Raw genomic sequence first — 24,339 nt, forward strand, 5'->3', positions numbered from 1 at the left:
CCCTGCAGTCAAATCAAAAGTGCTTAGATACTTGGCAGATGCCAGTGTATCTATGAGCTCATCTGCCCTGGGTATAGGGTGAGCATCAGTTTTGGTTACCAAGTTGAGACCTCTATAGTCTACACAAAACCTCATTTCCTTCTTTCCATCTTTAGAATTGGGTTTTGGTACCAGTACCACAGGAGAAGCCCATGGACTGTCAGAGTGCTCAACCACTCCTAGTTCCAACATTTTCTGAACTTCTTGCTTTATGCAGTCCCTGACATGGTCAGGCTGCCTATAGATCTTACTTTTGACAGGTAAACTGTCTCCAGTATCTATAGTGTGCTCACACCAAGAAGTGGTGCCTGGCACAATGGAGAAGAGTTCTGAAAATTGTCCTAGGAGATTTATGCAATTATCTTTCTGCTCAGCAGTAAGACAATCAGCCAAAACTACACCTTCCACAAGAGCATCTTGTTCTGTGGAAGAGAAGAGATCAGGTAGAGGATCACTGTCTTCTTCCTGTCCCTCATCTGTTGCCATGAGCAGGGTGAGATCAGCCCTGTCATAGTAGGGTTTCAGGCGGTTGACATGGAGCACCCTAAGGGGACTCCTGGCAGTGCCTAAGTCAACCAAGTAGGTGACTTCACCCTTCTTTTCAACAATTGTGTGGGGTCCACTCCATTTATCTTGGAGTGCTCTTGGGGCCACAGGCTCCAAGACCCACACTTTCTGCCCTGGTTGGTACTGAACCAAAACAGCCTTCTGATCATGCCATTGCTTCTGGAGCTCTTGGCTGGCCTGAAGGTTTTTACTGGCCTTTTTCATGTACTCAGCCATCCTTGATCTGAGGCCAAGTACATAATCCACAATATCCTGCTTAGGAGCTTTTAAAGGTTGTTCCCAACCCTCCTTTACAAGTGTGAGTGGACCCCTAACAGGGTGTCCAAAAAGAAGTTCAAAGGGGCTGAAGCCCACTCCTTTCTGGGGTACCTCCCTGTAGGCAAAAAGGAGGCATGGTAGAAGGATATCCCATCTCCTGCGGAGTTTTTCAGGGAGTCCCATAATCATGCCTTTGAGAGTTTTATTAAATCTCTCCACCAGTCCATTTGTTTGTGGATGATAGGGTGTTGTGAACTTGTAAGTTACACCACACTCCTTCCACATGGCCTTTAAGTATGCAGACATGAAATTGCTTCCTCTGTCTGATACTACTTCCTTTGGGAAGCCCACCCTGGAAAATATACCCAGGAGGGCCTTTGCCACTGCAGGAGCTGTAGTGGTCCTTAAAGGAATAGCTTCAGGATATCTTGTGGCATGGTCCACTACCACCAAGATAAACCTATTGCCTGAAGCAGTAGGAGGGTCAAGGGGGCCAACTATGTCAACCCCTACCCTTTCAAAGGGAACCCCAACCACAGGCAGTGGGATAAGGGGTGCCTTTGGAGTGCCACCTGTCTTGCCACTGGCTTGACAGGTTTCACAGGACTTACAAAATTCCTTTGTGTCCTCAGACATCCTAGGCCAATGAAACAATGGTACCAATCTGTCCCAAGTTTTCATTTGACCCAGGTGCCCAGCTAAGGGAATGTCATGTGCCAGTGTTAGGAGGAACTTTCTGTACTCCTGAGGAATCACTAATCTCCTGGCAGCTCCAGGTTTAGGATCCCTATGCTCAGTGTACAAGAGGTTGTCCTCCCAGTAAACTCTGTGAGAGTCACTGACATCCCCATTAGCCTGTTTGACAGCTTGCTGTCTGAGACCCTCTAATGTGGGACAGGTTTGCTGTGCCACACTCAGCTCCTCCCTGGCAGGCCCCCCTTCACCCAAAAGCTCAGCAGTGTCTGCTTCCAGCTCCTCTGGTGTAGGTTCTGCACAGGGAGGGAATTCTTCTTCCTCAGAAGTAGAATCCACTGTAGAGGGAGGGATAGTAGGAAGTGGTTTGCTTCTACTAGCCCTAGCTTTAGGGAGCACTTGGTCCATTGTTCCAGGATCCAAGCTTCCCTGTCCTTTTTGCTTTTTGGCCTGAGCCCTTGTCAAAGCAAAAATATGCCCTGGGATGCCCAGCATTGCTGCATGGGCCTCCAACTCCACATCTGACCAAGCTGATGTCTCCAAATCATTCCCTAATAGACAGTCTACAGGTAAATCTGAAGCTACCACAACTTTCTTTGGACCAGTTACCCCCCCCCCCAGTTGAGATTTACAACAGCCATGGGGTGGCTTTGTGTTATGTTGTGAGCATCGGTTACTTGGTACTGGTGTCCAAGTATGTGTTGTTCAGGGTGCACCAGTTTCTCAATCACCATTGTGACACTGGCACCTGTGTCCCTGTAGGCCTGGACCTCAACACCATTTATTAGGGTTAGTTGCTTGTACTTCTCCAAGTTATGGGGGCAAGCAACCAAAGTGGCTAAATCAATAGCCCCTTCAGAGACTAAAGTAGCCTCTGTGGTCTCCCTAATCAGACCAACCCCAACTAAATTACCAAAAGTGAGCCCAGCTACTCCCTTGGATTGGCTATTAGTAGGTTTGCTTCCACCAGCACTGCTATTAGTAGGGACACTAGGTGTAGCAGTAGGGGTTGTAGTGGTAGGAGCTGTGGTGCCTTTCTTTGGACAACTGGGATCTGTTGTCCAATGGCCTTTTATTTTACATAAATAGCACCATGGTTTCTTTTCCTTGTTCTGATTAAAGGAGGATTTGGACCCACCACCCCCACCAGAGTGTTTTTGTGGGCCTGATGAAGACTCATTTTTAGATTTGTCCCCACCCTTGTCAGAAGACTTACCATCCTTCTTTTTGTTGCCATCTTTGTCACCCCCTGTATGAACTTTTCTGTTCACTCTTGTTCTGACCCATTTGTCTGCCTTCTTTTCCAATTCTTGGGGAGAGGTCAGATCAGAGTCCACCAAGTACTGGTGCAACAAATCAGACACACAATTATTAAGAATATGCTCTCTCAGGATCAAGTTATACAGGCTGTCATAATCAGTAACTTTACTGCCATGTAACCACCCCTCCAAGGCCTTCACTGCCTGGTCAATGAAATCAACCCAGTCTTGTGAAGACTCCTTTTTGGTCTCTCTGAACTTTATCCTGTATTGTTCAGTGGTTAAGCCATAACCATCCAGGAGTGCATTCTTCTTCTTAAGAACTTGGAAATTATTGGCATCATTTTCTTTCACTGTAAGGAGCCTATCCCTACCTTTTCCACTAAATGATAGCCATAGGATAGCAGCCCACTGCTTTTGAGGGACATCCTGTACAGCACAGGCCCTCTCAAGTGCAGCAAACCACTTGTTAATGTCATCCCCCTCCTTATAAGGGGGAACTATCTTGTGCAGATTCCTGTAATCATGCTCTTTTGCAGGATGACTATGGGGAATACTGCTGCTGCCACCATGGGTATCTAAACCCAACTTCTGTCTTTCCCTCTCTTTTTCTAAAGACTGTCTATCCAAATCCAGCTGTTGCTTCTTGAGCTTCAGTCTGGTTTGTTCCACTCTCAATCTATTGAGCTCCCTTTCTAACAATCTGTCATCAGGGTGGGTGGGAGGGACATTTCTAGATACAGAGGTATGATGGGAATGAACAGAAGGAGACCTGTCCCTTACAGAGGGCACCCTAACAGCTTGGCTACCAGCATAATGTGAGAGCACATCATCAGTATGATGTGATTCAACCTCTGTACCAACTATGCTAGACTGTCTAGTAATGGGCAGGCTGAGAAGTTTCTTTCCTGAACCTTTTCCTGGGGGAGTCCCTGGATCAGATTGAGAACCATTAGCTACTTTTTCTACAGATTGGGCACTTATGGCCTTATCCTGTACTCTAAGCATATTAATTAACAGTTCTAAGGAAGGATTCTTCCCTACACTCAAACCTCTCTCTATGCAGAGACTCCTTGCTCCTTTCCAGCTAAGGTGATCATATGCAAGTTTGGACAGTTCAACATTTTTTCCTGTGCCAGACATTTTTTAGAGAGAGTTAAAGTGATAGAAAAAGAGAAAAAAGTTTTCAGAACTTTTTGGAAAGACAGAAAAAAACTTTTTAAACTTTTAAGAACTTTTTGAAAGTTTAGAAGTACTTTTCAGCACTTAGAAAAGAGTGAAAAGAGGAAATGCAAAACTTTTTGGCTATGTGTATATACACTGACCTTGTTTTGTATATTTTTCTCTTATGAAAAGTACAATGACAAGAGTGGTAAGTAGTCTCAAGCACTTATCCCACCACTGCACAACCAATGTAGGAGGCTGGACTGGCTTGTAGTGAGTACCAAGGGGTACTTGCACCTTGCACCAGGCCCAGTTATCCCTTATTAGTGTATAGGGTGTCTAGCAGCTTAGGCTGATAGATAATGGTAGCTTAGCAGAGCAGCTCAGGCTGAACTAGGAGACGTGTGAAGCTACTACAGTACCACCTAGTGTCATATGCACAATATCATAAGAAAACACAATACACAGTTATACTAAAAATAAAGGTACTTTATTTTTATGACAATATGCCAAAGTATCTTAGAGTGTACCCTCAGTGAGAGGATAGGAAATATACACAAGATATATATACACAATAGCAAAAATATGCAGTATAGTCTTAGAAAACAGTGCAAACAATGTATAGTTACAATAGGATGCAATGGGGAAACATAGGGATAGGGGCAACACAAACCATATACTCCAAAAGTGGAATGTGAACCACGAATGGACCCCAAACCTATGTGACCTTGTAGAGGGTCGCTGGGACTATTAGAAAATAGTGAGAGTTAGAAAAATAACCCTCCCCAAGACCCTGAAAAGTGAGTGCAAAGTGCACCAAAGTTCCCCTAAGGACAAAATAGTCGTGTTAGAGGGAAAATGCAAGGAAAACACAAATCAGCAATGCAACCACGATGGATTCCTGACTGAGGGTACCTGTGGAACAAGGGGACCAAGTCCAAAAGTCACAAGCAACTCGGAGATGGGCAGATGCCCAAGAAATGCCAGCGGTTGGTGCAAAGAAGCTCTTACTAGGCTGAAGAACTGTGAATACTGCAAGAACGACAAGGGCTAGAGACTTCCCCTTTGGAGGATGGATCCCCCACGCCTTGGAGAGTCGTGCAGAAGTGTTTTCCCGCCGGATGGACGCCAACAAGCTTTGCTACACGCAAATCGTGCGTTTGGCGTTTTTGGACGCTGCTGGGGCCCAGGAGGGACCAGGAGGTCGCAAAGTGGACCTGCAGAGAGAGGGGACGTCGAGCAAGACAAAGAGCCCTCACTAAAGCATGTGGCACCCGGAGAAGTGCCAGAAACAGGCACTACGAGGATGCGTGAAACAGTGCTCGCCGAAGTTGCACAAAGGAGTCCCACGTCGCCGGAGACCAACTTAGAAAGTCGTGCAATGCAGGTTAGAGTGCCGTGGACCCAGGCTTGGCTGTGCACGAAGGATTTCCGCCGGAAGTGCACAGGGGCCGGAGTAGCTTGCAAAGTCGCGGTTCCCAGCAATGCAGCCCAGCGAGGTGAGGCAAGGACTTACCTCCACCAAACTTGGGCTGAAGAGTCACTGGACTGTGGGGGTCACTTGGACGGTGTCGCTGGATTCGAGGGACCTCGCTCGTTGTGCTGAGAGGAGACCCAAGGGACCGGTAATGCAGCTTTTTGGTGCCTGCGGTTGCAGGGGGAAGATTCCGTCGACCCACGGGAGATTTCTTCGGAGCTTCTGGTGCAGAGAGGAGGCAGGCTACCCCCACAGCATGCACAAGCACGAAAACAGTCGAGAAGGCGGCAGGATCAGCGTTACAGAGTTGCAGTAGTCGTCTTTGCTACTATGTTGCAGGTTTGCAGGCTTCCAGCGCGGTCAGCGGTCGATTCCTTATCAGAAGGTGAAGAGGGAGATGCAGAGGAACTCGGCTGAGCTCATGCATTCGTTATCTAAAGTTTCCCCAGAGACAGAGACCCTAAATAGCCAGAAAAGAGGGTTTGGCTACCTAGGAGAGAGGAAAGGCTACTAACACCTGAAGGAGCCTATCACAAGGAGTCTCTGACGTCACCTGGTGGCACTGGCCACTCAGAGCAGTCCAGTGTGCCAGCAGCACCTCTGTTTCCAAGATGGCAGAGCTCTGGAGCACACTGGAGGAGCTCTGGACACCTCCTAGGGGAGGTGCAGGTCAGGGGAGTGGTCACTCCCCTTTCCTTTGTCCAGTTTCGCGCCAGAGCAGGGGCTAAGGGGTCCCTGAACCGGTGTAGACTGGCTTATGCAGAATTGGGCACATCTGTGCCCAACAAAGCATTTCCAGAGGCTGGGGGAGGCTACTCCTCCCCTGCCTTCACACCATTTTCCAAAGGGAGAGGGTGTCACACCCTCTCTCAGAGGAAGTTCTTTGTTCTGCCATCCTGGGCCAGGCCTGGCTGGACCCCAGGAGGGCAGCTGCCTGTCTGAGGGGTTGGCAGCAGCAGCAGCTGCAGAGAAACCCCAGGAAGGGCAGTCTGGCAGTACCAGGGTCTGTGCTACAGACCACTGGGATCATGGAATTGTACCAATAATGCCAGGATGGCATAGAGGGGGCAATTCCATGATCATAGACATGTTACATGGCCATATTCGGAGTTACCATGGTGAAGCTACATATAGGTAGTGACCTATATGTAGTGCACGCGTGTAATGGTGTCCCCGCACTCACAAAGTTCAGTGAATTGGCTCTGAACAATGTGGGGGCACCTTGGCTAGTGCCAGGGTGCCCTCACACTAAGTAACTTTGCACCTAACCTTTACCAGGTAAAGGTTAGACATATAGGTGACTTATAAGTTACTTAAGTGCAGTGTAAAATGGCTGTGAAATAACGTGGACGTTATTTCACTCAGGCTGCAGTGGCAGGCCTGTGTAAGAATTGTCAGAGCTCCCTATGGGTGGCAAAAGAAATGCTGCAGCCCATAGGGATCTCCTGGAACCCCAATACCCTGGGTACCTCAGTACCATATACTAGGGAATTATAAGGGTGTTCCAGTAAGCCAATGTAAATTGGTAAAAGTGGTCACTAGCCTGTTAGTGACAATTTAGAAAGAAATGAGAGAGCATAACCACTGAGGTTCTGATTAGCAGAGCCTCAGTGAGTCAGTTAGTCACTACACAGGTAACACATTCAGGCACACTTATGAGCACTGGGGCCCTGGGTTACCAGGGTCCCAGTGACACATACAACTAAAACAACATATATACAGTGAAAAATGGGGGTAACATGCCAGGCAAGATGGTACTTTCCTACACTTTGCACAAGCAGTCAGGCTTATCTCAGAGGCAATGTGTTAAATATTTGTACCCACACACAAATACACAGTGAACACACTACAGATGGACACCACACCAGTTTAGAAAAATGGTCAATATTTATCTAAGTAAAAGAAGACAAAAATGACAACTATCCAATATACTCAAACAAAGATATGAATTTTTAAAGATTAAATCCCAATAAAGCTCTTAGAAACACAAGCGATAACTGGTGCTATCACTGCGTTATGACTGAGTTGTTCCAAACAGTCTGACGCCACTTGTGAGGGAGTGTGATGCACTGTCACAGAGTTGCATGGACCCCAGGTACAGTATCTTCGGAAATAGGGATAGTCAAAGACGTAGCATGGAGTCAGGGAGGTGAGACGACTCTAGAGCCAGTGTGGCGCTGGTTCCATGCTGCTACGCAGGAGGTGAGGAGTCAGTTCCTCACAGAAGTGAGGCGTTGGTTCCTGATGGAAGCAATGGAGGTGATGCAGCATCTGTGGCGAGGCATTGGTTCCTTATGATCCAGCAGGGTTGATGAGTCAAGGGTCAAGATGCGTTGAGGTGACCTCTTGGGGTCGGGATCGCGGTCACACCACAGGGCCTCAGGCACTGCAGCAGAGTCGGGTGTCACGGCACTTTGGACTCACGATGTCACAGAACTTCAGTGGCCCTGCGGCAGCATAGGGCTGTGGTATTGGTCGCAGTCTTCGCACTTCAGTGGGTCCACGGTTTGGCTGCAGGCAGCAGTGCAGAGTCCTTCAGCAGAGGTCCGGTCTGGAGTCATCCAGAGTCAATGTGCCTGTTTTTTCTTGGTTTTAGGCCACCTTTCACTCCCAAGGGCCCAGGAATTGGAGTGGGCACCATCTGGTGAGTCAAGGTCCTCAGCAAGCAAACCCTGAGGCTGGTAGGTGAAGTCTTTGATTTCCCTGAGAATTCTTAACAGAAGGCAAGGTCAGTCCAACCTCTTGGAGAAAATTCACAAGCAGGATACACAGCAAAGTCCAGCCTTTGCCCTCTCCAAAGCAGAAGCAGCAACTGCAGGCCCACCCAGCAAAGCACGCACAGCAAAGGTGCAGTACTCCTTCTCACAGCTCTTCAGCTTATCTCCCTGGCAGAGGCTCATCTTGATCTAGAAGTGTTCTAAAGTTGTGGCATCAGCAGTCCAATACTTATGCTCATTTACACCTGTGAAGTAGGCACATTTCAAAGGAAAGTCTTTGTAGTGCACAAGACCCTGCCTCTCCCTGTCCTGGCCCCAGACACACTCCAGGGGGTTGTAGACTGTATAAGGACAGGCACAATCTTACTCAGGTACAAGTGTCAGCTCCTTCCTCCACTCTAGCCCAGGAAGACCCATCAGGATGTGCATGATACACCTCAGCTTTCTTTGTGTGACTGCCTAGAGTGAATTCACAAACAGCCCATCTGTCAGTCTGACCCAGATGAGTATTCCACAGCTAGACGGAGGCACAGAATGGTTAAGCAGGAATATGCCCAATTTCTAAAAGTGGCATTTTCCAACTTGCAGTTTAAAAAACAACTTTACCACAAGATGTATTTTAAATTGTGAGTTCAGAGACACTAAACTCTGAATGTCTATCTGCTCCCAATGGTAAATTACACTTTAAAGATATTTCAAGACAATCCTCCATGTTCCCCTAAGGGAGAGATAGGCCTTTCAATAATGAAAACTTAATTTGGCAGTATTTCACTATCAAGACATGTAAAACACAGCAATACAGGTCCTACCTTTTAAATACACTGCACCCTGCCAATGGGGCTGCCTTGGCCCTAACTTAGGGGCAACGTACAGGTTGTAAAAGGGAAGGTTTGGTCCTGGCAAATGGGTAGATTTGTCAGGTCGACATGGATGTTTAAACCTGCACACACAGACACTGCAGTGGCAGGTCTGAGACATGTTTACAGGGCTACTCATGTGGGTGGCACAATCAGTACCACAGGCCGACTAGTAGCATTTGATTTACAGGCCCTGGGCACCTCTAGTGCATGCTACTAGGGATTTACTAGTACATCAAATATGCCAGGGATGACTAATCATAATCACAATTTACAAAGGGAGAACTTGCAATTTAGCACTGATCATCAGTAGTAAAGTACACAGAGTACCTAAACCAGCAAACTCGAAATCCAGAACACAGTCACAAATCCAGGAGACAGAGGCAAAAAGAAAGGGTAAACCACACCAAGGATGCCAGGTCTATCATAAGGGAATTTCCAATGCAAACCTAGGAGTGGAGCAGCACTCACAGTAGTGAAAAACAAAATAGGCTTTCTTTCGCTACAAAGACATGTAACACATAAAAATATATATCCTGCCTTTTGCATACATAGCACTCTGCTAATAGGACTATCTAGGGCCTACCTTAGGAGTGACCCGTGTAGTAAAGAGGGAGTTCAGGCCTTGGCAAGCAGTTTGACTTGTCAAGTCAATGTGGCTGTAAACTGCGCACTCAGGCACAAGCTGGCAAAGGCTACTTCTGTCGGTGGAGCATTCTGCACTGCAGACCCTCAAGTGGTATTTTATTTACAGGTGTAAGCCAATTAAACCACGTTTTAGGGAAGAGAGCACATGCACTTTAGCACTGGTTAGCAGTGGCAAAGTGCCCAGATTCCTAAAGAGGAATGCACAATATCTATGGCACATGGCTCATTCCTATCCTTTCCTCCTGCACTGGCACAGTTTTAGCAACCTTGCGCCAATGCAATCACCCTTGTACTGAAGAAAACAGGGGAAAGGGAAGAACCTTGAAGGGCACCCTGAGGGAATAGATCAGAAGCAGAAGTAAATGATCCAAGCTATACCCTCGGAACAATATCAGACAAAAAAGGAAAACTCCAGCAGTGCATCAAATGGACATGTCCACAATGCAGTTGTGGAGGATCTGGTAGCTTATGGGGCTGAAGGCAACAGAAAGATTTAGAAACGTCAGGGCTTAACATGGGGCCTGCTTTAACCTTTAAGGCTGCTGTCCATCAAGGTGGCAGTGGCCATTACCTCTGTCACCTTGGCTGGACTCCCACCAGTCATGTTTGGAGATCACTGACAGCCCTGCAGTAATCTTTGCCAAGGTGGCAGGTCCTGTAAAGGCACAATCAATCAATCATTGCATCAATCAGAATTCATAAAGCGCACTACTCACCCACAAGGGTCTTAGAAAGCTGTGGGGGGTCGGTCCTCAGTGCTTCTGGCGAAGAGCCAGGTCTTAAGGTCCTTCCTGAATTGAGGTAACAATGGTGACTGTCTGCAGTGAAGAGGCAAGGTGTTCCAGCTCTTTGCCGCAAGATAGGCAAAGGATCTTCCTCCAGCCGAGGTCTTCCGTATGCAGGGTATGGTGGCTAGTGCCCATTGAGCGGACCAGAAAGGTCTAGTGGGGGAATGAAAGGTGATACGGTGGGTGAGGTAGGTAGGTCCTAGGTCATGGAGAGCCTTGTATGCATGGATGAGGAGTTTGAAGTTGATCCTTTTCTCGACGGGGAGCCAGTGGAGGTCTTTCAGGTGTTTGGTGATGTGTTCGCAGGGGGGATGATTAGGATGAGTCTGGAGGAGGTAATCTGGATGTGCTGTAGTTTCTCCAAATTCTTCTGTGTGGTCCCAGCGTAAAGGGTGTTGCCATAGTCGAGACTGCTGGTGACCACAGCTTGGGTTATGGTCTCCATTTGAAGATTTTTAGGAGACATCAGTGTGTGGAAACAGGAGAATGCAACATAGTTGACCTGGTGAGTCATGGTGAGACATGATTCCAGGATGAAGCTGAGATTGCATGCGTGGTTCATTGGGGCAGAGGGGTGCCGAGTGTCGCAGGACACCAGGAGTCATCCCAGGTGGATGTGGATGGTCCCAGAATGAGGATCACGGTCTTGTCTGAGTTGAGCTTGAAGCAGCTCTCTTTCATCCAGATGGCGACGGCTTCCATCCTGTTGTGGAATTTTCTCTTGACAGTCATAGGGTTTTTGGTCACTGAGATGATCAGCTGGGTGTCGTCGGCATACAAGACAATGTTTAGTCTGTGCTTCTGATGATGGATGCAAGCGAGGCTACGTAGATGTTGAAGAGTGTGGGGCTAAGGGAGGAGCCCTGGGACACTCCACAACTGATATCTGTAGTTTCCAACAGGTATGGTGGGAGTCTGACTCGCTGTGTTCTGTCAGAAAGAGCGTATCCACTGTAGGGCATTGCCAGGGATGCCAGGTGCCTGTAATCTGGAAAAGAGGGAGTGATGGGAGACCGTGTCAAAGGTGGCCAATAGGTCCAGTAGGATGAGGGCTGCTGTTTTGCCATTGTCAAGGAGCGAGCGCATGTCATCTGTTGTGGCGAGGAGGGTGGCCTCGTGCTTTGGTTGTTCCAAAAACCTGATTGGCAGAATTCAAGGATGTTGTTATACTTGATGTGTTTGCGGAGATTTGCTTTGATGACCTTCTCAATGACTTTGTCTGGGAAAGGCAGCAGAGACATGGGGTGGTAGTTCTTGAGATCCAGGGGGTCAGCCATGGGTTTCCTCAGGAGTGTCCGGATTTCGGCATGCTTCCAGTCCTCGGGGAAGGTAGCCGTCTTCATGGAGCAGTTGAGAGTGTGGCAGAGCTCAGGTGCAATGGTGGTGTTGGCTTTGTTAACAATGTGGTGGGGACAGGGATCATTAGGGGCACTGGAGGGAATGCTGCTCATGATGGAGCAGGTCTGGTCAGTGGTGAGGGTGGTCCAGCATTCCAGGATCTGTAAAGGTTGAGAAGATTCAAGCTGGTGGGTTCTTGGTGGGCTTGGAGGGTCTTGTTGTCCAAAGCTATCATAGATGTCCTTGATTTTTCAATGGAAGAAGGTGGCTAGTCTCTTGCAGAGACCCTGAAAAGAAGGATTTTTTGCAGCTTGTGATTGGGGTTTTGTGAACCCTTTAACCACAGTGAAAAGCTATTTGGCACTGTATGCGGTGGCACTGATGAGGTCCTGCAGGGCGGCTCTCCTAGAGGATATGATGAGGTGGTGGTGAGATTTGATAGCGGATTTGAAGGCCGCAAGGTCCTAAGGGGACTTGCTGTTTCTCCTTCTTTTTTCTAGTCCTCTGCAGATGTGCCTGGAGTCCTGAAGTGTAGGGGAGAAACAGCTGGCCTCCTTAAGGTTGTGTTAACCTGAGGTAATTCGGAGTGGCGCTAAGGTGTTGGCCATTCAGAGATCCATTGGTGGAAGTTACTTGCTGAGATGTTTGCTTCTGTTGCAGAGGGACACAAGCAATCTGGTGCACATATGCCATGTCTTCTTTGTGATGCATCGTTCCTTCAAGAGGTGTGTTTTCGGCTCTTTCGTAAACTGATGCAGGGTACAGACATGTCCTGAGAAATAGAAAAAAACATGAAATTAGACAATTTTTGTTAGCTGAGAACATCATAAATAGACCAGTTGTTTCTTGAATGAGAGTGTGATAGCACCTGAGATCTGTGGTGGTGAAAGATCTGCATGACCTCTGGTTAATGGCTTCCTTCTTTATCTGTGTCTCGTTGAAGGCTACTGTGGAACGAGAAAGGCAAAAGATTGCATCTGAGTTTGAAGAGATGCACAAATTCCTAGATGAACAGATGCAGCTCTTTCTGAGTCAACTTGAGCAGGAAGAGAAGGCGATCACCAAGAAGCTGGAAGAGAGCATCGCTAAACTGACCGAACAGAGTGCCTCCCTGACCCATGTCATCACAGAGAAGGAGGAGATGTGCAAGCAGTCCTCGGTCCACTTGCTGAAGGTGAGGAGACCTGATGGTAAAAGTTGGCCATGTCAGAGGTGTGCCTTATTCTTTGACACCTGTGCTAGGAAGTGTTATAGCAAGTGTTAAACTGGGGTAATAGAAAAGCGTAATATGATGTAACATTCCAATCAGCAAAAGTTTTTGATGAAGTATGATGTGAAGGGAAAAAAAGCTTTACTTTGCAACCAAAGGATTTTCTGCTTGTCCGTCTGCAGCATAGAAACAGTCCTCCTTGGATATTGCATTAGATCTAGGGAATAATGCAGTGGAGAGCCCAGACATATTTTTTGGTAAATGGCCCCTTCAGCTTAAGGGCGGAGCACCAGCAATCCAAGTACATCAATTGCTTCTGGGTGCTAGTCATGTGCTGGTGCAGACCTGTCCTTGCTGTTTGGGTACATTTCAATAGCATTGCCAGAATATTTGTCATGTAGTTTTAGAAATGCTTTTATTTGTATTTATGCAAAGCACCTTTTAGTTTATAACACTTGTGTGTTTAATGTTTCTATAGGTTAATGCCCCACAACAGTTTTTTTGTCCCAATTCCGTTTATAGATGTAAGAATAAATACCTTTCAGCACCTTTCTTCTGCTACATCATTAGTCTCTAGCTGGTGTCTGTTTATCAGTGTGGTTGGCTACCTGTAACATGTAAACTCTCACCCTAACGTAACGTCACCTAGTGTATTCCTGGCTCCCGATTATGACATTTCCGCTGGGCCAGCGGACGGTAACAGTGTTACCGTCTGCTGGCCCAGCGGAAATGTCACATCAACATTTCTGCTGGCTCGTAATCGAGCAGGCGGCAATGCTGATGAGCAGCGGGTGCAGTAGCACCCATTGCGCATTTCACTGCCTGAAATTCGGGCAGTGAAATGCGCGATGGGGCTATGCCTGGGGGCCCCTGCACTGCCCATGCCAAGTGCATGGGCAGTGCAGGGGCCCCCAAGGGCACCCCAAGTCCCCTTTCCGCCAGCCTTTCAATGGCGGTGTTTACCGCCACGGACAGGCTGGCGGTGGGGGACTCATAATCCCCAGGGCAGCGATGCTTGCACCGCTGGCCCTGGGGTTTATGACCGCCAGGCGGAATCCTGGCGGTCAATTGGAGGGGCCGGCGGTATGGCTGTGGCAATTCCGCCACGGTCATAATTGCTGGCGGAACACCGCCAGCCTGTTGGCGGTGTTACCGCCACCTTACCGCCGGCCGCCAGGGTCGTAATGACCCCCTCAAAGACAATTCCAGGCCAATAGGTTTTTATATAGAAAAATATTTTTTCTTAGTTTATTTTAAGAACCACAGGTTCAAGATTTACAAACAATACTTTAAATGAAAGGTATTTCACTTAGGAACTTTAGGAACTTTGAATTAGCAAAATAGCATATACAGTTTTCACAGAAATGGCAATAAGCTATTTTAAAACTGGACACACTGCAATTTTCAACAGTTCCTGGGGGAGGTAAGTGTTTGTTAGTTTTGCAGGTAAGTAAACGACCTACAGGGTTCAAAGTTGGGTCCAAGGTAGCCCACCGTTGGGGGTTCAGGGCAACCCCAAAGTTACCACACCAGCAGCTCAGGGCCGGTCAGGTGCAGAGGTCAAAGTGATGCCCAAAACACATAGGCTTCAATGGAGAAGGGGGTGCCCCGGTTCCAGTCTGCCAGCTGGTAAGTACCCGCGTCTTCGGAGGGCAGACCCGGGGGGGTTTTGTAGGGCACCGGGGGACACACAAGTCAGCACAAAAAGTACACCCTCAACGGCACGGCGGCGGCCGGGTACAGTGTGCAAACAGGCGTCGGGTTTGCAATGGAGTCCAATGGGAGACCTAGGGATCTCTTCAGCGATGCAGGCAGGCAAGGGGGGGGGGCTCCTCGGGTAGCCATCACCTGGGCAAGGGAGAGGACCACCTGGGGGTCGCTCCTGCACTGGAGGTCGGATCCATCAGGTCCTGGGGGCTGCGGGTGCAGTGTCCTTACCAGGTGTCGGGTCTTTGAAGCAGGCAGTTGCGGTCAGGGGGAGCCTCTGGATTCCCTCTGCAGGCGTCGCTGTGGGGGCTCAGGAGGGTCAACTCTGGCTACTCACGGGCTCGCAGTCACCGGGGAGTCCTCCCTGTAGTGTTTGTTCTCCACAAGTCGAGCCGGGGGCGTCGGGTGCAGAGTACAAAGTCTCACGCTTCCGGCGGGAAAAGTGTGTTCTTTCAAAGTTGCTTCTTTGTTGCAAATATGCTTCTTTCTTGGAGCAGAGCCGCTGTCCTCTGGAGTTCTTGGTTCTTTTAGATGCAGGGTAGTCCTCTGAGGCTTCAGAGGTCGCTGGACCCTGTGGAACGCGTCGCTGGAGCAGTTCTTTTGAAGTGGGGAGACAGGCCGGTAGAGCTGGGGCCAAAGCAGTTGGTGTCTCCGTCTTCTCTGCAGGTTTTTCAGCTCAGCAGTCCTTCTTCGTCTTAGGTTGCAGGAATCTGATTTCCTAGGTTCTGGGAAGCCCCTAAATACTGAATTTAGGGGTGTGTTTAGGTCGGGGAGGGCAGTAGCCAATGGCTACTGTCCTTGAGGGTGGCTACACCCTCTTTGTGTCTCCTCCTTGAGGGGAGGGGGGCACATCCCTATTCCTATTGGGGGAATCCTCCAAAATCAAGATGGAGAATTTCTAAAGGCAGGGTTCACCTCAGCTCAGGACACCTTAGGGGCTGTCCTGACTGGTGGGTGACTCCTCCTTTTTTTTCTCATAATCTCCCCTGGACTTGCCACCAAAAGTGGGGGCTGGGTCCAGGGGGCGGTCATCTCTACTGGCTGGAGTGCCCTGGGGCATTGTAACACGAAGCCTGAGCCTTTGAGGCTCACTGCTAGGTGTTACAGTTCCAGCAGGGGGGAGGTGTAAAGCACCTCCACCCAGAGCAGGCTTTTGTTTCTCTCCTCAGAGAGCACAAAGGCCCTCACCACATGGGGTCAGAAACGCGTCTCTCAGCAGCAGGCTGGCACAGACCAGTCAGTCCTGCACTGAACAATTGGGTAAAATACAGGGGGCATCTCTAAGATGCCCTCTGTGTGCATTTTTTACTAAGTCCAACACTGGCATCAGTGTGGGTTTATTATTGTGAGAAGTTTGATACCAAACTTCCCAGTATTCAGTGTAGCCATTATGGAGCTGTGTAGTTAGTTTTCAACAGACTCCCAGACCATATACTCTTATGGCTACCCTGCACTTACAATGTCTAAGGTTTTGTTTAGACACTTTAGGGGCATAGTGCTCATGCACCTATGCCCTCACCTGTGGTATAGTGCACCCTGCCTTAGGGCTGTAAGGCCTGCTAGAGGGGTGACTTACCTATGCCACAGGCAGTTTGAGGTTGGCATGGCACCCTGAGGGGAGTGCCATGTCCACTTAGTCATTTTCTCCCCACCAGCACACACAAGCTGGCAAGCAGTGTGTCTGTGCGGAGTGAGGGGTCCCTAGGGTGGCATAAGGCATGCTGCAGCCCTTAGAGACCTTCCCTGGCATCAGGGCCCTTGGTACCAGGGGTACCAGTTACAAGGGACTTACCTGGGTGCCAGGGTTGTGCCAATTGTGGAGACAATGGTACATTTTAGGTGAAAGAACACTGGTGCTGGGGCCTGGTTAGCAGGGTCCCAGCACACTTCTCAGTCAAGTCAGCATCAGTATCAGGCAAAAAGTGGGGGGTAATTGCAACAGGGAGCCATTTCCTTACAAAAGGCTTTTTCCTATTCTGTGTCAATGGGAAAATGTGTTCGTACATATGGCCCCTGGTGCTATAGAAGCTTCATAAGTGAGGGGACCTTTGAGTAAAGTCACCTCTTGCTTTAGAAGGTTCAAAGGTGAAGGGACCTCAAGTAACGTCACCTGGTGCTATAGAAGGTTCATAGGTGAAGTGACCTCAAGTAAAGGCACCTGCTGCTATTGAAGGTTTATAAGGTTTGAGAAGTGAGTGGACTTCAAGTAACGTCACCTGGTGCTATAGAAGGCTTGAAAGGTGAGGGGACTTCAAGTGAAGTTACCTGATGCTACAGAAGCTTCATGAGTGAGGGGACCTCCGACTAAAGTAATATTATCTTGTGCTTTAGAAGGTTTGAGAGGTGAGTGAACTTCAACTAAAGTCACCTGGTGGTATAGAGGGTTTGAGAGATGAGGGGACTTCAAGTAAAGTCACTTTGGTGCTATTAAAGGTTTGATAGAAGAGGGTATCTCAAGTGAAGTCACCTGGTGCTATAGAAGCTTCATAAGTGAGAGGACCTCTGACTAAAGTTACCTGGTTCAATAGAAGGTTCATAGGTGAAGGGACCTCAAGTAAAGTCACCTGGTGCTATAGAAGGTTCATAAGTGAGGGAATCTTCGAGTAAAGACGCCTGGTGCTATAGAAAATTTGAGAGTTGAGAGGACCTCAAATAATGTCAGCTGGTGCTATAGAAAGTTCATAGGTGAGGGGATCTCAAGTAGAGTCAGCTGGCACTGATGCTATAGAAGTTTCATTGATGAGGGGACTTCAAGTAAAGACACCTTGTGCTATTGAAGGTTCATAGGTGAGGGGACTTCAAGTAAAGTCACCTGGTGGTATAGAAGATTTGATAGAAGAGAGGATCTAAAGTAACGTCACCTGGTGTTATAGATTTGAGAGGTGAAGGGACCTTAAGTGAAGTCACCTGGTGCTATAGAAGGTTCATAGGTGAGGGGACCTCAAGTGAAGTCACCTGGAACTATAGAAGGTTTAAGAGGTGATGGGACCTCAGTGAAAGTCACTGGTGCTATTGAAGGTTTGAGAGGTGAGGGGACTTCTAGTAAAGTCACCTGGTGCTACAGAAGGTTCATAAGTGAGGGGACCCTCAAACAAAGTCACCTAGTGCTTTAGAACGTCCATAAGTCGGGACCGCTGACTAAAGTCACCTGATGCTATAGAAGGTTTGAGACGTGGGGGACTTCAAATGAAGTGACCTAGTTCTATAGAAGGTTCATAGGTGAGGCGACCTCAAGTAGAGGTACCTGGTGCTATAGAATGTTTGATACAAGAGGGGTTCTCAAGTAATGTTAGCTGGTGCTATAGAAGGTTTGATAGAAGAGAAGACCTCATGTGAAGTCACCTGGTGCTATAGAAGGTTTGAGAGATGAGAGAACCTCAAGTAAAGTCACCTGGTGCTATAGAAGGTTCCTAGTTGACGGGACCTCAAGTAATGGTACCTGGTGCTGTAGAAGGTTTGATAGAAGAGGGGACCTCAAGTAATGTTACCTACTGCTGTATAAGGTTTGATAGAAAAGGGAACCTCAAGTAAAGTCACCTGGTGCTATAGAAGATTCATAATTGAGGGGACCTTCGAGTAAAGACACCTGGTGCTACTGAACGTTTGAGAGGTGAGGGGACTTCAAGTAATGTTACCTGGTGCTAGTGAAGGTTCATAAATGAAAGAACACAAAGTAACATCCCTTGTGTTATAGAAGGTTTGATAGGTTAGAGGACAAAACCACTGAAAACAGACCTATAGAGCTGAAAAAGGAAGATTATTGCTCATAGAACCATTTTTTAAAATTTCTATCTGAACCTCAAATGGCTTCATTAGCCTGATAGGGAGGCTCCCAGGCCACCTTGTGATGTGACCCCCTCTCATGCCCTAGTCGTTGCATCTGTGTTTGGGGACTGGAGACAATGCTTTTGAAGTGTTAACATTCATTTTGTGTTTTAATAATGTGTCCGTCTAAAAGGAGTAGAAGTTTGGTAGATGTGGTGCATGAAACAAGTCATTTTAAAGGGCAGCCTTCAGGGCTGGGAAGACAGTGGACATTCCTAAGTTGGCTGAGGTGCCTTTCTGACTGTGCTGTAATCTGGGCATTACCAGTGGTGGCCAAGACATTCTGTGAGCAGACAGAAGCATGATATGGCCAGTGGGTGAAACTAGGTTGAATATGTTTTTTTGAGGAATGCCAGTTCATTTGCCTGACAATGGTTACGAGGCAATCCATTCATTGAGACTCCTATTCCCTCTCTTGAGGCCCATGACAATGATTTATTGCCAGGGCTGATTATCTGCAATCAATAAAACAGGAACACATTTGATAGGACGGGCATTGCTAAGTCTGCTAGGAGATGGTCAGGTGGAGGCTCAGGGGTCAGGGCGGTGTGAGGCATCATGAGAATATACAGGCCTTGATGGAGAGAGGGAGTTTAAATAGACAGAGGGAGCTTCAGGGAATCCATATGGACTCGTTGGGAAACATGGGAGTAACAGAACAGAAGTGGAGGCATGAGGACTTGCAAATAACATTCTTCTGACAGCCTCCAGAGTGGAAAAGGATGACAGTTCCCTTAATGGATCAACAATATCAATGTTCAGCTGGTATCATAGACAGTACTAGGAATATTCATGTCTATTTATGAAAATGGGGGGTGCTGAGCGAGTGGTTAAACGTGACCTGTGGGAGTCTCATGAAGGGGGGGGGGGGGTTTCCAGATGGGAGGACAGATATATATGACAGTCTGGTCCAGTATTTAATGGCATTATGATCACAGCTCCTAACCTGGGGATGATATGTCTGTTTGGTTTCATGGAGTTGGAATTATACATACTAAAGGATTAAGCTTCACTTTTGCAGTAAGATGGTACTCGCCATCTTCTGCACCACATCTGTCTCGGGATGGTTGCTCCTTGGCGCGGGGGTACTGGTCGTGCAGCGCACAAAGATGCTCCTCCACTCAGCTTTGGACTTTGAAGTACATTTTTCTGCTTGAGTAAAATGCTGTAGCTGCAGAGTTAATGAGTTTGTGATGAACTGCCATAACATCAATCCTTTTCACATCAGTGAGACCAAAGTATGTGTGGTGCTGCTCCCTGGTATGTATTGATGGCCAGAGGCCATGTAATGTAATTCCCCCAGAAACAGATTTTGTTGAACGTATGTACGTACATATGTGGTATTCCTGTAGAGTGAAAGAAGGACGGATGTAAGGAGCCCCTCTACTTCCTATGGGGGAGGAGGGGACCTTCAGTCTACTCTACATTTTAAATGGTCCCATCAAAGGGGATTAATATCACTTCTGCTACCTTATGATTTGGGGTAGACGACTGGTGAATATAGACCTGTGGGGATCTTGCAACTGTTACGTTGTCTCTATAAACATTTAAACTATCATCTTTAAAAGTATTTTTATTTTTATTTTACTTTGTAACAAAACTGAACCTGTTTTTTAATTATTTTCTTTTGTTCTAGGATGCAAAAAACTTCTTAAACAGGTGAGGTCTGATTTGTGCACAGCAGGTCATTCTGAATGAGTAAAGAGCCTGAAGTAATGATGCTCCTAACATTTCAGGCCTGGAAGCGAGAAGCCTGCAGCGTTGCTACAAGAATGATGAAAAGGTTCAGAGGTGAAGATCTTTTCATATTTTTATATGAAAAGCCCCATCTGTAGAAATCGTGCCATAGTCTACTGAGAGCACAGGTTTGAACTTGTCCAACCTTCCCTCAAACCTGGGCCATCACAAAGCCTACCTTCCTGGGTTTCACAGAGGAGGTTGCCTAAGCATGTACCCTAGCACACGTTAGGCGGTTCACCTGCATGGTTCTATGTCTTTTCTCAGCCTCTGTGGCTTCTTCTTAGTTGGGGTTGGAGGAGGGAGACACCAGTCAAGCCACAGCATGTGGGGCAGTACAGTAATATGCATCTCATTAATGTGACAATGTCCAGTCCTAGTCACCAGCATCAGTGGTCCAGCTAGTAGCGTGCAGAACTGATCCATGGCAGTACCTGCATTTGTAGACCTAGGGGATGAAGAGATCAGTTTTCTGAGGCATTACATGACTCAGTAGCCCTGGCCAGTAAAGTAATGAGTAGTTCCAAGCAGGAAATGTGCGTCAACTGCCTGACATGGCAACACGCTTTAATGCATCTACACATTGGCACCTTCACTAGGCCACTGTTGAGGTTCAGGAGTATCTTTTCCTATCAATTGTTGCAAAGACTTGGCCATCGTGGCATAACCAAAAATCCACTCTGTGTAGTAGCCCACCCTTCCCAGAAAGGGACGCACCTGGGAGGAAGTTACAAAGTGGGACAGCTTACGAATGGCTTCAACTCTTTCAGAGGACTAGTGGTGCTTCCAGCAGAAGTTTCATAGCCAAGGTATCTCGTTGGGGGGAAGCGAACACTCAGTTTTTCTCTTGACACCTCACGGCTGTTCTTAGCCAATTTGGTGAATAGACAGACTGAATCCTCTTTTCATGGCTCTGCAGCAATAGATGACAAAACTACATCAACATATTGTCCTTACAGTAGCCCCCCGGGGAACGAATCCTTCTTGAGGTCTTGTGAACAGATTGAGGAAGACAGTGTAAATCTTTGAAGGAGATGAGTCCTCAAAGGTAGGCCCTTGCTCAGGGCTTATTTAGTACTTTTTGACGTAGGGCAGCAATACTTTGCTGTACTGCCCTGCTCAAAAGAAAGGGCTGGAATGCACCCCAGCTATGAGACACTGTGCATTCCTGTCCTCTTCCACTGTGCTTTTGCACAATTTCCTGCCTTGTGTCAACTCAGGCACCCTTGCACCACAGTGCAAGGGTGTCTGCGTTGTAGGAATGATAGTTTTTGTACAGGAAGGCACAACTTCCTGTACAAAAACAATCAATGGAGACATGTTCCTCCTTCTATTTGGGCTACATTCTGCAAAGAGAAAAAACAGAAGGAGAAATAAAGTTCTTTCTCCTTGCTACGCCTCCCCTGGGGAGGTTTAGGCCTTTGACGCACTCCCAGGTTTACAAATCCTTGTAAATCTGGAAATGCATCACAGTCCATGGGTGTTGCATGTGAACACCCCCTGCAATTCTACCTCTCAAGCTCAGTCAGACCGCATCACTAAAGCAGTTCAGGAAGGACCTCAAGACCTGAGCAGCACGCCCACAAACGGCGTGTTGGAACCACACGGGTGATTAGCTGCACTTCACAAATCTCTGATTGATTGATTGATTGAACGCCCATGGAACACCTCTTTGACACAGAGTAAGGATACACACAGCTCAGAAAAAGAGATACACTGGTGGCGCACTCCACTTGTAAATATGGCCCGGAATCTCCTCATTTATGGGGTTGGAAAAGAAAGCCAAACAAAGGTCAACCACAGGGAGCTAATGGGTATTGGCAGTAATACCGGAGAGAATGGTAGGTGGCCTGGGAACCACAGGGAAACTCAGAGGAAGAAGTGTGGACGGGAAGCACATGCATCATCAGCATCACATTGGTGGAGAAAGGCTGTTTAGACTCCAAACTCACCAGTCCTTACATCCTAGGGCAGACTGTACATGTGCTATTGACCCATCCACAATGCGAGATCAGCCTTTGACCTAGTACCTTTGCTGACTGGCAATCGCAATACTCTAGTCAATGGTGGTCCAGGAGGCTGGTTTGAACACCAGCTGCCCTCCAGCCCCATCCCTAAGGTGGCACGTTTGGCATTCCAACTTCTCCTGAGTACCTTTCATACTCCGGACCTGATTCATGTTTTTACCTGTGCTTCGTCTGTATGAAGAGGGGCCGCAGTTCAGTATCTGTTCTATTTTGGGGTCTTTCAATCTCTTCTGGAAACTAACTAATCTCTCTGTGTCAAATATAGCATGTCCTGGAAAGGACTTTTCTTCCTCATTATTCAGTCACACCCACTCTTGCATGTGTCTTCGCATGTGTTTACCATATTGTTGGTATGTACATGAGTCCTATTTCTGTGGGGGCTCACTACATTTAGGCTATCTGGCCCCCATTGTGATTCCATATAATAGTGCCAAAATCAGAGTAATTTCAGTCATTCTGCGCTACTCTCTAATGTGCAGGTGGCAGGATTTCTCCCCAGAGGAAGTACTGGACAGCTTGAAGAGAATATATAATTCATGTGTACGAGCTAGCCTCAGTGTGCTTACAAAATCCTGCTTCTACTTCTACAAGGCAACATCACCTGGGAAATGTGCAAATTACTGCCCTGAGCCAGAAGACATCTGGGCCTACTAGAGACTTGGAAATAAGCATGCATATTCAGAGTTACAGGAAACCTAGCCCTAATATACAACAATATCTATATTTGATTCAAATTCTTGATACCTTCCGGGCTATATGTGCAGTTATTCAGACTACATTATATGAGAGTATATTAGCTTATTACAGACAAGATTGTAAGTATGTTTTCACAGTATTGTGACTTACTTCTTGAATAGGTTTTAGGTACTGATTGATTTCTTTTATCCCTGTCTAAATAAAATATACATTTATTGTTTATTTGCTCCCTCCATATCTCCTTATGTCTCCATTGCAGATTCTCAACATGAAGACCTGAGGATTGTTCTGATTGGTGAAACAGGTGTGGGCAAACGTGTGCTGGAATGCATCGGCAGCGAAGGGGCAGTACTAAAGAGTGCAGCCGTCTCCCGGTCTGTGGCCACACTGTGTGAAAAGAAGACCTGCAGTCGTGGTGGGAGGACATTGACTCTTGTTGATGCTCCAGGCCTGTTAGGGAGTACCCGGTCTCGCGAGGAGTTAGCTGAAGAAATCGGTCAGTGTGTTGTAATGTCCTCACGTGGTCCTCATGCTATACTCGTTGTACTCTCAGTTGGGCAGTTCACCAAAGCTCAGGGGGAGGCAGTGAGAATTGTGCAAGATCTGTTTGGAGAGGAGACAGGAAAGTACACAATTGTCATCTTCGCTACAGAATATGGCTTTAAGAAGGATGAAATGCATGCAATCATACAAGAATCCAAGGGGAACATCAAGGAGATGATTGCAAAATGTGGCAATCGCGTTTGCACAATTGACATGAGCGCCACAGGAGAGAGAAATGACTGGCAGGTGTCCAAGCTGCTGACCATGATTGACCAGATGGTGCTGGAGAGTGGAGGAAGCTGCTACTCAAACACCATGTGGCAGGAGGCAGAAAAGGAGCTTCAGAAGAGAATAGAGGACATTAGTAAGAAGTACAAGGAGCAGCACCAGAAAGAAGAGGCAGAGGTGAAGCACCAGCATGATAAACTGTTTGAGATCCTCAAGAAGGAGCCGGAGAGCCCAGACAAAAGTAAGCGCCTGGAGGAACTTACCTTGGAAGTGAAAGCCAGGTTAGAGGAGATGGAGAAACACAATCAAATAAGGCAGAGGGGGGTCCAGGACAAGGCAGAGGAAGACGTCTTACAATCTATGCAAGGAAAAATGGAAGTCGGGGGGCCTTTGGGGATGGTGATTGGTGCAGCTATGGGGAAGGTAGTAGGTGGGCCTCTGGGGATGTTTGTGGGTGGGCCGGTGGGAATCCTTGTTGGAGGGGCTTTGGGAGGAGCTGTAGGGGGGACTGTGGGAGGTGCGATGGGAGATGCAGTAGGGGCTACTGTTAAAATGTTCAAG

General features: G+C 47.6%; 1 protein-coding gene across 1 annotated transcript in view; it reads left to right on the forward strand.

Moving 5' to 3' along the window:
• Positions 1 to 24,339, forward strand: part of LOC138270102 (uncharacterized) — a 76,897-nt gene that overhangs the window by 44,627 nt on the left and 7,931 nt on the right. The window contains exons 3-5 of the mRNA XM_069218845.1: positions 12,749 to 13,058; positions 20,184 to 20,206; positions 23,176 to 24,201. Coding sequence (XP_069074946.1) covers positions 12,749 to 13,058; positions 20,184 to 20,206; positions 23,176 to 24,201 — 1,359 coding nt within the window. The remainder of the gene's footprint in view (positions 1 to 12,748; positions 13,059 to 20,183; positions 20,207 to 23,175; positions 24,202 to 24,339) is intronic.

This window comes from Pleurodeles waltl, chromosome 2_1 (genome assembly GCF_031143425.1).
Source record: "Pleurodeles waltl isolate 20211129_DDA chromosome 2_1, aPleWal1.hap1.20221129, whole genome shotgun sequence".
NCBI lineage: Eukaryota > Metazoa > Chordata > Amphibia > Caudata > Salamandridae > Pleurodeles > Pleurodeles waltl.